At 44.0% G+C, this 14,690-nt stretch overlaps 1 protein-coding gene across 33 annotated transcripts in view; it reads right to left on the bottom strand.

The window, feature by feature from the left end:
- Positions 1–1,296: 1,296 nt before the first annotated feature.
- The window catches only part of NRXN1 (neurexin 1), a 985,083-nt gene continuing 971,689 nt past the window's right edge, over positions 1,297–14,690 (bottom strand). For all 33 annotated transcript variants that reach the window (XM_077925450.1, XM_077925448.1, XM_077925461.1 and 30 more), the window contains one exon: positions 1,297–5,037. In XM_077925450.1, coding sequence (XP_077781576.1) covers positions 4,733–5,037 — 305 coding nt within the window. In that variant the 3' untranslated portion in view covers positions 1,297–4,732. The remainder of the gene's footprint in view (positions 5,038–14,690) is intronic.

The raw sequence follows: 14,690 nt of genomic DNA, 5'->3' as shown, positions 1-14,690 counted from the left end.
GGCAAAGGACACCCTCCCATCCCATGTACAGAAGCGATATGGAGAGGTAGGTGAATCTTACTGCAACACGGGCAATGGGACATTATCCTCCACAATACCTGAGAGCAGCAGGTGAGGTTAGACAGCACATCACAAGCCATGGGGCACCACATGGCTGAGGGGATCCTACCTATCCGCATCTCCCAGAATTTGTGCTTCACTCTGCCTAATGGTAGGGCCAGCTCTGGTTGGAATAACAGACCATTTAGTTCAGGGGTCGGCAAACTTTCTCAGCAGGCGGCCGGACCACGGTCCCTCAGACCTTGTGGGAGGCTGGACTATATTTTGAAGGGAAAAAATGATGCAAGAGGACCATGAGCCCTGGTGGCTGCTTACCTGTGTCTTGTGAGCGGCAGGGACTGGTGGCGGCGGAGGGACAATGAGCGGCATGCGAAAGGGCTCCGGAGAGGGGCTGCTTAAAATGGTTACCACTCGAGCGCTGCTGCTGCTGCTAGCACCAACAAAGCCCAGCCCCCTTCCTCCTCTAGGAAGGGCAGAGAGAAGCCAGGAGGAGGGAGGGAGGAGGCGCTGGCACCGCCACCATAAGAGGGAGAGGGAGGGTGAGGGAAAGAACGCTCACGCTGGCGATCCACGTGGTGATTCCTGGACCGTCAGTGGGCCGGATTCAGAAGGCAATTGGGCCTGATCTGGCCTGCGGCCCTTAGTTTGCCGACCCATGATTGAGTTCCTAATATTGAACAGGGAATATATCCCATGCACAAACCCTAGAAGTACTGCTGATTTGATTGTTGCACTGATTCAGATATTTATGTGTTCTACTCGGATGCCTACAAAGCAGTGGAGGGCAAATAAAGCACCACCGCACAGACCTCAGTCAGCCCCCACCCATACCCGTTTTCTTACTTACAATCTGTTCAAGGGATGGCACTGCTTTTTCCTCCCAAGTCTCAGATGTTGCCATTGTAGAACTCGGCAGGGAGCAGGATGGGGGAGAAAACTAGAACCGGTCAGCTCTGCCCATCATTGGCTCTGGCGCCACCTACTGTTGGCCTCCCTGCTTTCTGCCCTACCAGGAACAATGGGATCCAGCCACAATTGACACTGTTTCATGAGTGCCATTTTGAGCAGTCGGAGATGACATCAAGTTGTGGCTCTGGGTCCCCATGTTAAGTTGAATGGTGGAACCTATGGGAGATAGTGTGGGGCTAGCATCTAATCAGAGTCAAATCATGCTGAATGGTGGCAGCAATAGTATACGAACCACAGAAAGGGGTGAGGAAATAATGAGCCAGCAACTGTATTAAGAAACATTTTATTAACAAAACGGTAAATTCCACTTGCTTAGCATTTCCAATAATGGATAAATTGGCCTTGCAACAAATAAAAAAAATTGTAAATATCTATCACAGAAAGCACTATAAGGTTAAGGGCTTCCGACCTCTTTTCGATATCTTGGGAATGAATAATTTCACACATTATTTTAGTGTATTGTTAAAAAAAGGCAACACAATACAGTAATAAAAAAAACAACCCGAAGCCATCTCATCACAGCACAATCCTAGGCATCTTTACTCAGGAGAAGGTCCATCAATATCAATGGGACTTCACTCCCCGTTAAGTGTGCATAAGACTGCAGCCTTAGTCAAACAAATTAGATTATTATAGAGATGGGATTAATGTATTTGTTATGCATTTTGAAAAGAGAAAATTGTTTTAATATAGCTACTGCAACATTTGATAAATGCAAACACTTCTTTTGTTCGTTATTTAAAAAAAAATCACAAAATCAACAAGGAAGAACAGGAGTAACTCCCCAGAAAACAGCTTCAAATCACCTTTGCTAGAAATAGCAATCCCCTATCACTTATTACTTAAAGTAACTGTGTTAATTGCTTGGGGGTGAGGGACCAACAATCTGACAAAGTTAGGTGAGTTAACAGAGTCAATACATGAAGTCACAAAAGCACCTCGCCATTCAGCACTGGTGGAAAAGCCCAAGCTTAGAATCTCTATCCCCTTCCATGTGGGCTTACTGCCACGGAAATCCAACACTCATTTATTCACTTATTTTTTGGCTTGTTTAACTTTGGATACCAACACCAGATTTCCCCAACGGTTCGTGGCTGTCCTCATTCCTTGTCCTGCCCTCAGCAAAGGTAATTCACAATGGTGGCACATGAGGGGGCGTGATTGGACCAACTATTTTTTTCCTTATGTTAACTCGAATGCCTTCAGAAATTCACAAGCATCACCAAAAAAAGGAAAAGTCCTTGACATATACAGCATGAATCAAATCATTTGGCAACTTTTAAGAGCGGCAATACCGTGATCCCCCCCCCCCTTTTCTGACAGTATTGCTGTGTTGAAGACTGAAAGCTCCTCCATTTCCCAGTGTTTCTCCCCAGTGGCAGTGAGCAGCGTACAAGAAGATAAGGTGCCTTGCTGGTTAAAGCTAATTTTAAATTCCTTCTTCCTGTCTGTAAAGTGCGAACAATCGTACTCATCACAGGAGGCCTTCCAAGATACAGCTGATTCTCTACTGAGCTCATGTCTTTCGGCCTAATATATTCCTCTTGTATCTCTCTCACTAAGTGAGATGTTACACAATGACTTATTGTTGGGAACCCATCAGAGCAGTCATTTTAATGAAATGAAACCAAGGGGGGCGGGAATGCAGATCTATGGCATAGATCTTTAACCAAAAGGCATTAAATGTTTCCACGCATATCAATGCAGAGAAACTGAAAGTATGTTTATTACCAAACCAATGAACCGGCTGAGCTTAGTAGAAGAGGAAATTTCGTTTTAAGACCAAGCTCAGATGAAAGATGGGGATAAAGGTTTTACGGTAACAAAACAGAAGCGGTAAAATAAAAGAACAACGCCTTCGTTTGACAAAAAATATGCAACTTGGAATCTTGTTTTGCATGCAGTTTTTAACCGTTTTTGCTTTCCATAACTGAGGAAAGTGAGTGAGAGGAGCTAATTTAAAGGCAGACTTCTGAATTCTCCGACCATCCAACACTGTAGTGGTTATATACCAAAAGCAGGGCAAACGCTATATAATGGGAAAAGAGATTTGGACCAAGTATTCCGCAGAATTCAACCTTCACTACCTGCGGGAACAGCCAAACATACTGGCCAACGATGTCATGTGAACTGGAGTGCAAAGGTCACTTCAATCGCCAGGACTTGTGTGGCGCATAATTTGGGGCGGGGCAAATTCACATGATTTCTGATTGGTTTCGCTGATGTATCCTGGGAGTGGATAGGCAATTGGAGAAGAAAATGTTTATATCTATATATATTTGCTTTCTAAATCCACTTCTTTCATACAAACTACGAAAAACTGAACTGCAACAGAAAAAGAGAGAGAGAGAGAGAGAAAGACTGTACAGGTTAAGAAGAAAATTAGCTGACTCTTATATACATTCATACACTTTCCCTCGTAGTATATTCACCACACTGTAGGTGAAAACCAAAAGCAAACAGAAAGAAAGAAAGAAAGAAAGAAAGAAAGAAAGAAAGAAAGAAAGAAAGAAAGAAAGAAAGAAAGAAAGAAAGAATCAGGAGGGTAAGAAAAATCGTGGCAGTTTCTCATGGCTGCAAAAGTAAACAGAAATGTTGGTTGCTCCAGATGTCTTAAAACGTTCTATACCTAGCAACACTTAGAACATTGAGTTTACCAAAAATGGTTGAAGAGCAGATATAGTTTGCATTTTCTATACAACAGGCTAGAAAACATCACTTATCACAGTCCAGAAAGCACATATAGATGTGTTTTTTTTAAATATAAACATATGTAATAACATATTAAGCGTGCATGAATTTCCCCCCAATGATTGCATCTATGCCCTCAGGTTTGTTTGTTAGTGGTGTGTGAAAATAAGCCTTATATTTCACTTCGTTTGTTTGTTTATTGTTTTTTTTTCGAAAATAAGGCCGCTATACTGTTTTCCTCACAACCAGAAAGGGGCTCTTCCCCCCTCTTTAAAGTGTTTTCTTCTTCTTTTTTTTAAAATGTGGTTTATTCAGAAAAGCCAGCGCTTCGCTTCAAACCAAAGCTCCAGTCGTTGCTTTGTTGCTCTGGGTGGCAAAATTCAGTTTCGAGGTTTCGTTTTGCTCATCGAGCGCTCGTGTAGAACCGCAAAAGTCTTCTCAGGCAATAAGACTAACTTACTCCTCAGAAAAGCGCTAGCACTTTGGCTAAATCCAGACTGATAGGTAGCTTCTTTTTGTGTGTTGTGTGTGTGTGTGTGTGTGAGAGAGAGAGAGAGAGAGATTTCAACTTTTGTTTGTTTGTTTGTTTCAGTTCATTATATTTTGTGGTGTGCTGGGTGATGTTTTTGCAGTAATACTCCTTGCCTTATGAGTGTGTGGTGGTACCAACATCATCTTCAGAAACATTCCAGCAACGAAAAGACGGCAGAGTAAATGAAAACACTGTGAATGTAAGGGGATTTATTGACTCCTGTTTCAGTGAAACAAGAGTTATGAAATGCTTATTTCATTTTGTTTCCTTCCCTTGGTTCTTTTTTATATTTTTTAAAAAAGTCTTTCCTTTCTGATTGCATTCCCTGTGTTCTTTTTTCCCGTTGTTTTTTTTTTTTAAACTTTGTATGTGCTTCATAAAAAGTAAAGTAAATAAGTTTTCGGTTTGTTTGTTTTTTTATGTCTCAGATAAAATGAAGACTATTCCTATACAATTGTTCTTTCTCCTCAGCTGTTGGGATCAGACGTAGTACTCCTTATCCTTGTTTTTCTTATTTTTGTTGGAGCTTTTTGAGCTGTTGGGCTGCTTCTCTTTAATCACAGCCCCGTTGGACTGTGCTGAGTTACTGATGTAGTTTCGACTCTCGTCGACATGATAGGAGCCCTCATCCCGGTTCCTGTACTTGTACATGGCATAGAGGAGGATGAGGATGCACAGAGCAGCTGCCGCCACAATCCCAACCACCATGCCAGTAGTGCTGCTGGATTCCCGGACCACTTCATCTGTACTCGGGTATCCTCCTCGCCCAGGCTTGGTGGGACTCGCTGTAGGTAGATGATGAAAGAAACATTTATACAGGGTAAAGCAGGAACTCGTAAATTCAATCTTTATTACCTAACAAATCATTACAAAGCAATGCACAATTCATACAGTCTACCTCCAGGTTAAACAAGCATTTTGTTCAGAATATAGGGATCATTGGTTCTTGCAACCACCGATAGAAACTTTGCCACTGCTAATGTTCTAGCGTTTGTCCGGTCTTCCAATAGGAACCTGACATAGTGAGCCTCTGATTTTCCTGGGAAAGGTACCAGCAAGGGTAATATCAGTTCAGCCCTGGCTTGCTCATATTTTGCACAGTGCAACAAAATATGTTTTATGGAATCGATGTCTTGAGCACACGAGCAAAGTCTGTCCTGGTAGGGAACTCCTCTCAACCTGCCATCCAACACTGCAGAAGGAAAGACGTCTGGCTTTGGTGAAAAGCCTTCGATAATTTGGTACTGTCAGGTTTTTAATGTAGGATGTTAACTTAAAGACATGCCCATATTGTACTCCTACTGCCAAAGGACTACAAACTGCGTGTGATCGAGATCGCAAGTCACTGTGTGCATTATCCCATAATCTTTGCTTTAATGTCTTTAGGGCGAAATTAAATTTTATAGCTGTGTATCGCCAGAACTACATTTAACAGATATGGGGGGAGGGGAAGCAATGTTATCTCCTTGGAAGGATAGAAGGGGTTGAGGTCATCTGCATTGCAGAAAGTTGACACTTCTGGTCCCTTCTAGGGCTACAAATCTATGACTGAACTCTAGAGACTGAAGGGATCACATAGACTTTGTCACTGTGTCCAGTCATTGGAGCAAACTTCAGCCCATGCCCTTCATCAGAGAAGATTTGCTTTTTAATTCAGACATGTCTATCTACTCAGTAGCAAGACCCTTTGAGTTCAATGAGGTTTACGCTCAGGTAAGTGGGTACAGGACGGCAGCCATTGTTCTCAAAACCATAACCCCTGATACTTAGATTTCGACAAAAAACTCAAATACTTTTTTGGTTCTGTGCCTTTAAGTAACCCGTTTGTTGTCGGAAAGAAAATAGCAGGAATGCTTGGGTACAACAACTCACAGAAAGTTAAAATACTCAGATCTACCATCATGACTTACCAGCATGAGACAGACTACAAAACAGACCTTTCTACATGTTCTTATGGCCACCAAGTTGATCCCAGATCATGCATAGGCAAACTCTGGCCCTCCAAATGTTTGGGGCTACAATTCCCATCATCCCTAGCTAACAGGACCAGTGGTCAGGGATGAAGGGACTCTGGAGGCCCAGAGTTTGCCTGTGTCTGTCCCAGATGTTTGTGTGTTTTTTCCATTTAAGCCTCCACTAAATCTATGGGAATGCTTTTGCCTTTCCTCAGAATAGATATTTAAGGTGAGCTGAACATGCCAAATTTGGCTTAAGTGTCTTGTTAAGAAGTGCAAAAATCCCCTGGGAAATTTTATTAGCCAAACCAAAACTTATTTCTTGGACCAATGTCCAATGTCACTGTTTAATTTTAGCTTTCGGCCAATTTCAGTTGAATTTCTGTACCCCTCTCTGTACCAGTTTCCCCCCAAATGGATGCTTCAGACTGCAGCTCCCACCAGCCACTGCCGATGCAGCTGTGCTAGCTGGGGCTGATGGGAGATGTAGCCCAGAACATCTGGAGGGCATCAGACTTGGGAGGCTACCCGCTGATGTGCAGAAGAGTCTACTCACATTCAAGCCAACGTGAGTGGAAGACTCCTGCAGGCCTTCCCCATACAATGCAGGCAATGTCAAGAACTGGAAAGAGGGTCAACACACAAGGATGCTATGGGCAGGGTTGGCTGTGTGCCACTGCCCCCCACCTACTTACTTTCAGCAATTGCACGTTCAGGTGGAAGCCTGCACCCGGCCTTTTAAGTTACCATATATTATTTAGGCTATCTGCTTTGTGCTCTGCTGCCTGCTATAATATTGACTATGGCACCTCTTGCAAGCATTCTGCCTCTTAGAATTTTTACTCACCTATTACGACCCCAGGTTGCTTTTCTCAAATGTGAGAGAATGGGAACATCTATTGTTTTTACGGGGCGAAAGAAGAGCTACCGAAAGAAATAAAAGGCCCGCCGAGCAGCAAGGAGCGTATCGTAAAAACAAGGAGCCGAGCTCGTAAAGGCGGCGCTTTCGGTATTTACGCAAGAGTGAGAATTCTGCCCATCCTTTGCAGATGTTAACACTCAAGTCCCGCTTTTGGGCTTCCCACGGGCATCTGGCTGGCCACTGTGAGAACAGGGTGCTGGACTAACTCTGGCCTGATCCAGCAAGCCTAGGGAATTCCTGCAAATGCTAGTCTGCAGGGACTATTGGCGAGATTTAGGCCTGAGATCTATAGGGTTACCCCAAATTGTTTTTAAGGTTTAGTCAGATGTTAGTCTGGACGTAGTTTCAATTCCTTGTTCCTCTGATCACTAAATCAATATCCACCGGCTAGTGCTCCTGCCTTCTCTCCTTTGTTTTAGAGGGAAGCTTTATCATCAGCAAAATCATTAGGCAGCACCCCCCCCCCAATTCTATGTTAGTTAAGATTGTAATTGAGGATCTTATTGAGGGGCAATTAACAGGAGGCGGGCAGGTGTGGGGGAATCCCTGGTCCTGAATGGGATAACTGTGCCCCTGAAGGACCAGGTGCGCTGCCTAGGAGTCATTTTGGACTCGCAGCTGTCCATGGAGCCGCAGGTCAATTCTGTGTCCGGGGCAGCTGTCTACCAGCTCCATCTGGTATGCAGGCTGTGACCCTACCTGCCCATGGACTGTCTCACAAGAGCGGTGCATGCTCTGGTTATCTCTTGCTTGGGCTACTGCAATGAGCTCTACGTGGGGCTACCTTTGAAGGTGACCTGGAAACTACAACTAATCCAGAATGCAGCAGCTAGACTGGTGATGGGGAGCAGCTGCCGAGACCACATAACACTGGTCTTGAAAGACCTACATTGGCTCCCAATACATTTCCGAGGACAATTCAAAGTGTTGGTGCTGACCTTTAAAACCCTATATGGCCTCGGTCCAGTATACCTGAAGGAGCATCTCCACCCTGAAGGAGCATCTGCCCGGACACTGAGGTCCAGTGCCGAGGGCCTTCTGGCAGTTCCCTCATTGCAGAAAGCCAAGTTACAGGGAACCAGGCAGTTACAGGGAACCAGGCACTACCTTCTCGGTAGTGGCACCCACCCTGTGGAATGCCCTCCCGTCAGAAGTCAAGGAAATAAACAACTATCTGACATCTGAAGGCAGCACTGTTTAAGGAAGCTTTTAATGTTTGTCAGATTACTGTATTTTAATATTTTGTTGGAAGGCACCCAGAGTGGTTGGGGAGACAAATAATAAATTATTATTATTATTATTATTATTATTATTATTATTATTATTTAATCAGTAATGATAAATTGTGCCACAGTGGACAATGAGGAAAGCAACAGTTGGGAGTCAAACTGCAGCAGAATGGAAGCAGCATTGCACGTGATGAACATGGATCAGAATGGAAACTGATGTCTTCTTATATCTGCAGAAAAGTGGATCCTGCCCCCTCCCCACGGAGCATATGCTTTGTTTCAGGTTCTTCCTAAGCATGTACTCAGAGTCCATCTCTAAGCACTTAGAAATAACAATAGGCACCATCCCCCTTCTCTTCCTCCCATTGTATTCACAGTGTTACGTGAAAATTCGTCTGAGCTGGATGTGTTTTACAAGAGACAATTCAGTGTTACCGAATAAAGGCTCTTGAGCATATCTGTAGCGGATGAAAGTGAGGGAGACTTATCAAGCTGAATGTCATTTTGGAAATTAATTTCTGCCCAAGAAAGAATGGAACATGCTGAATGCAAGCAAATTAGGCAAATGCTTGTCCAGCGAGTTTGCTATTAAGGTCTGCTAGAAGTAGAGATTGGGGGTGTGTGCATTGATCTAGTTCCCCCTTTTCGCAGTGGACTGACCCAATCCAATGCTCCCAAATTTGCTTGTGGATACGAAAAGAACTCCCAGTTGCATTATGCTCTTCGGGCTTCGCAATAAAATTTTAGCGTGCCAAAAGTACGCACCAAAAACGTACTTTACATAAAAGTGACATAAAGAGCCTGAGTTTTTAAGTGTGTAAACAGAATGTATTTAACATTACTAAAAAGGTTTCCCACGGGGATGTGAGAACAGGACACTTGTCCTAGCCGGGTTCTTCTTAACGTTCTTATGACTGAGCAACAGGCTGAAATGTAGCCCAGAAATGGAAACAAGAAGAAATTCCGACGAAAGAAGAATGGCAGATGAAATTAATGGACTATGCAGAATTGGACAAAATGACAGGAAGGATTCGAAACCTGCGGGACCAGAGATTTAGAGAAGATTGGAAGAAGTATATGAATCATTTGAAGAGCAACTGTAATCAACAAATTACGCTAGTAGGACTACAAGAAGTTTTGTAAGGAGAAAAATATGAAGTGTTACAAAGTAGAAAAAGAGATATTGGTTATGAATTTGAAATGTAATAGGGAAGATAAGAAATGCATACTGAGAGATTAGATTGGAAAATTTTCGGACAGGATTGATGGAAGTCAAAAATTTGAATAAGATGTAACAGTATGTTTAATTATTGTTGAAAATGATATGTTAAAAAAAACTAATAAAAAATTATATATATAAAAAGAAATGTGAATGGAACTAGCAGCCCAGCTCATCCCTTGCTAAATGACACCTTCCAGCTTCCTTTTGCAGGGAAGTGTTGCTTTGACTACTGAGGTCTCAGGCATGAAACTGAACAATCTTATTTTGAGCCCAAGTAGCTCCCCCACCCCAGTCCCATTATTAAAGCTGCTGGCATTATTTCATTTTAAGCATCTTCTCACAATTATCTCACTCCATCTGTCTAAACAAGACAGAATCACTTAATTAACTGCAAGTTTTCCTGGCGTCCAAAGAGTAGCTGTTTGTAATTTGAGCTGTGTGGGGGCTGAGGCAAAAATTGTGATGTTTTGTTTCATTAAATGCCTTTTCATAAACTATATTCACTGATATTATATCGGTACTGGCTGCATTTGCCAGTAGTTCCAGGGGCTGCTTTTGCCACATGACTTGTCTCTATGCCTACCTCTTATGGAGGGTGACACTACCAATGGCCAGTAGCCATGATCATAGAAGTCCACTCAACTTTTATCTGGTGGGCGGCACTGCGGCCAGGCAGCCGGGACTCAATGGTTTCCTGGACAAGGGGAAGGAGGGATGCCACCTCTCTCCTGTGTCATAGCCAAACATGTCAGCAGTGCCGTGGGACCGCGCTAGCCAGTTAGATGGCAGAGTGGGCGTCCCATGGGCAATTTAACCCTGCCATGGCCAGCCAGCACGTTGGGTAAGCCTTTGTTGTTGCCTTCGAATGCCCCTCCTCAGTAAGGGTATCCTGTTAAAGGGGTCTGGGCTGTGGCCTAGGCGTGGACTAGGGCCATTCCACAGCTCCTATGGGGACCCTTCAGAGTGCCCCTATTTGATGTAAGTCATAGGGCACCCCCTATCGGTGTTTTACCCTTCAGTGGACTCCCTGCAGATGGGCAGGAGTCAATGTGTAGCCTGGCTTCACCCCAATGCCTAAGCCAAACTGCTCACATCTGTAACCAATAAAGTTGTGGCCTATTTGAACCCATAAACCAAAATATTCAGTGCCAGTGTGTTTTCTTGTTCTTCTGGGAACTTTGTGGCTCTGGTGCCTTGGAACACAACCAGAGAATCATAGAATTGGAGAGTTGGAAGGGACCCCAAGCGTCATCTCGTCTAACCCCCTGCAATGTAGGAATCTCAACTAAAACATCCACGGTGGATGGACATCCAGCCTAGGCTTAGAAACCTCCAAGAAGAGAGAGTCCACCTTCTGAGGGAAACCATTCCCTCGCCAAACCTATGTTCTACCTCTGCTGTCACTGGTAGTATCCTTGAATGATAGTTCTAGGAACGGCAAGTGGCGAGAGCACTATTGACAACTAGATCAACCAAAAGTGATGGCAAACCACAACTGCAGGATAACAACCACAAGAACAAGCGCTTGGTGGAGACTTCATACAGCCTTTGTGCAAACCTTTGAGCAAACACAAATCAGGTTGATGGCTCACTCAACGCTTCAGATATACACTAGGGCTGCGCACCAGATTTGGCCAAGGCCCAAAACTCGAGCCAAATCAGGCCTATTTGGAGGAATCTGAACTTTGGTTGACTCAGCGTGAGACAGACCCAGATCACTCCAGGTTGGGTTGAGATGCCTGCCTGTGGCTGTCAGGGGGCAAGCATGAGTGAGGAGTGGCTGCGGGGTGAGTTGGTGGTCAACAGTTCCTGTCAGGCCTCCCCTTCTTTCTGCCCCCTGAAGCACCACCAAACAGGATTGTTTTCCTATATTTACTAGCTTGTTAATTGAAACATCCCATGCTCTGCAGTGCTGAGCACCCGCCCACAAAGTGTATTTTTAAACTCTATTTTAACTGCGTTGAAAAAGAAGATTTATTTTTTTAATGCTTTAAAACTCTTAACCCAGCTGCCCTATATTGCTTTGGGGACAGATCTGGGATGGGGCAGGTGATTCATAGGGTGGCACAGGTCGAATTAACCTGATCGGGGGGCCATAGATTGAGGCTACAGGGTGGATGTGGGGAGGCTGTGTACAACCTTAACACACACACACACACACACACACACACACACACACACACACTGTAGCCATCAAGTCGTCAAGGATGTGCAAACCTAGCTTGTGGTTAAACCAGCTCATAGGGTGCTCAGATTCGTTTTACAGATCTGAATTTCTTTTTGCATGTGGTTTCTCTCTCACCATTTTGCCTGAGGTGCTTTAGCAAGAATGCCAATAAATACCTGCAAAAATGTTTCCGGCAGTTCCTTGGTTTCCTTGGAGGAGGGAAGCTTTCTGACATTTAAACTGGGTTGTTTTTTTTTTATGCTGCAGACACAGGCCATGAAAAGTGCACTTCCTGCTCTCAAAATATTTATTGCCAGCCAAGCTTCCCCACAGCAGCCCAACAGATATTGAACTGTGTCTGTGAACATCTCTTTACTACTCCAGAAAACACACTGCACTCCATTACTGTACTCCTGCATGCGGGAAAGCAACTCAAACAATGCTAGGAGCCTATTTCATTGCCCAGGAAACAGCCGATGAAGTGCTGAGAACCATTTGGGTTCTCTAGATTGAAGGCCATAAAGTAGAGAGGCTGGAAATTCTTAAGACAGAGAGAACCACCTGAAAATATTGAAGCTGGCTTTATGGCTGCATGGATGGCTTGGCAGAGAGAAAGGAGAGGTCCATAAAACGGTATTTTTCATCCCATTGTCAGGAGTCAACTAGTCATCCTGTCTTCCACTGGCCCCTTTTGAAACGATCCATAAGGTGGGTATATATTGTGCTAGCCTTCATTAAGAAATACCCCCACCTTTTAACACCTTCCTGAATTGTATCCTATACCACAGTAGATGGGATTGATTTTTATATTCCTTTTGTTATTGCCGCTATGAAATAACTTGTCCGGAACAATCACAATTGGCTACAGTTCTCCTGTGCTCATTAGAGAGTTATTATAATTCTTGGCAGCCCGTCAACATGGTTTTTTAAATTCCAAGCAAAAGGGGGTGGGGTGGGGGACACACACGTGACTATTGCCAATGTCCAGTCTTCATTAAGACTGTGAAAAGAAAATTGGAATCGCAGACTCCTGCCGTGTTCGAGAATTGAAATTAGCAAAACGACTTTTTCTCCCTTTGCAAAAAAACCCCCCAAACCCTCCAAAATCACACCGATATATAGAAAGACTTGCTTGGTTCATATTCATGATTTTGCATAAACCAAGCAGAGGGAGAAGCTAGAAAATTATCCACAAGACAAGATTCTTTAAAAAAACAAAATAAAGTACTGCATTTGCAAAAAGGTATGAATGTGATTATTTTGGGGTGTACACTTGGTGGGCTTTCAGTCTGGGAGCAGCCAGAAAGCAAAGACCTGTCTTGGGTGGAATGGCTTATCTGGACGTAGTTTCAATTCCTTGTTCCTCTGATCACTAAATCAATATCCACCGGCTAGTGCTCCTGCCTTCCCTCCTTTGTTTTAGAGGGAAGCTTTATCATCAGCAAAATCATTAGGCAGCATCCCCCCCCCCCAATTCTATGTTAGTTAAGATTGTAACTGGGGATCTTACTGAGGGGCAATGTCCCATACCTTCTCACCATTTGACTGGACTTAACAATCCAGGGGTCCTTTACCTTAGCTTTTCCTATACAGATCAGGAAGAAAAGCATTTTTTAAAATAAAAAAGGCACTAGTTTATCACGTGTGGGGATTTCCCTCTCCCTTTAAAGGAGGGGAACATTTAAAAATGCAACCCTTACACCTGTCTGAAGTCATATGGTAAAGAAAGGTGAAGTCTGGACTTGGGGAGGGAACCAAACGTGCAGCTTGCAGGATTTCTGCCTTTTAAGTGTACACACACGCTGCCCTGCAGCTCCTAGGCACATGTTACATCAAACAAAATCTACTCAGTTGTTTTTTTATAAAGGTGAGCTGAGTGTTCTGCGTTTGTTTTTAATCTTCTTTACAGATTGCAGTCATTACAAACCTCTCGCTTGTCTCCACCCTGCCTCAAAGCAACATTTATGTGGATTAATATTGGTTTTCTATTTACTCCCTCTGCCATGGAACTCAAGGAAGCTCTGCTTATGGGTACCACCTGATCTTACCCCCAGGTACTGGCCAGACCAAGGCTTGCTTAGATTTTGCAAGGTGGCTGCATCACCTGTCTTCCAACATCTGCTGCCTAAAGTGGTCGTGTTGCCTTACCTAATGGCTCTGCTGCAGAAATATGTGAAGTTGTCTTTTCCTGTCATGGACTGGGCAGAGGAGGAATGGTGGAGACTGCCTCCTCATCCTGACCTATACTAAATCAAATGTGTTCCCAGCTGCAGAATTTTGACCCCAAAATGACCAAAAAACAAAAAACAAAACCACCCTCAGGAAACCCCTGTGAAACTTTGCAAAAGCGAAACAAGGAAGGAGGGGGGGAAAGCTCTCTTATTTGTCCCAACTCTCCCACTCCCTTCCTTCCTCCCAACATGGTTTCTGGCGAAATGGCTGTTGTGGACCAGCGAAACACAAAAAGTAACGCTTTTTTAAGGCTGCTTGTTTGCTTACAGAACTACACACAGGTCGGGCTGTTTGGATATCTGAATTTGCAGTGTGTACAGCAAGGATTGGGTACTAATTCCCTTGTTGGATAGGTGAATTTTTGTATAACAGATGAATGGATAGCAGGAGCGGTGTGTACTCTACCACTGAGCTATTAAAGAGTTTGGATTTGATATCCCGCTTTATCACTACCCGAAGGAGTCTCATAGCGGCTAACATTCTCCTTTCCCTTCCTCTCCCACAACAAACACTCTGTGAGGTGAGTGGGGCTGAGAGACTTCAGAGAAGTGTGACTGGCCCAAGGTCACCCAGCAGCTGCATGTGGAGGAGCGGGGAAGCGAACCCGGTTCCCCAGATTACGAGTCTACTGCTCTTAACCACTACACCACAGTGGCTTTTTCACTCTCCATTTTGGCTTAAAAAATAATTTTGGGATGAGCTAGTCATGAC

This window comes from Podarcis muralis, chromosome 3, assembly GCF_964188315.1.
Source record: "Podarcis muralis chromosome 3, rPodMur119.hap1.1, whole genome shotgun sequence".
Lineage (NCBI taxonomy): Eukaryota > Metazoa > Chordata > Lepidosauria > Squamata > Lacertidae > Podarcis > Podarcis muralis.
This window is presented reverse-complemented; position numbering and strand designations above follow the sequence as displayed.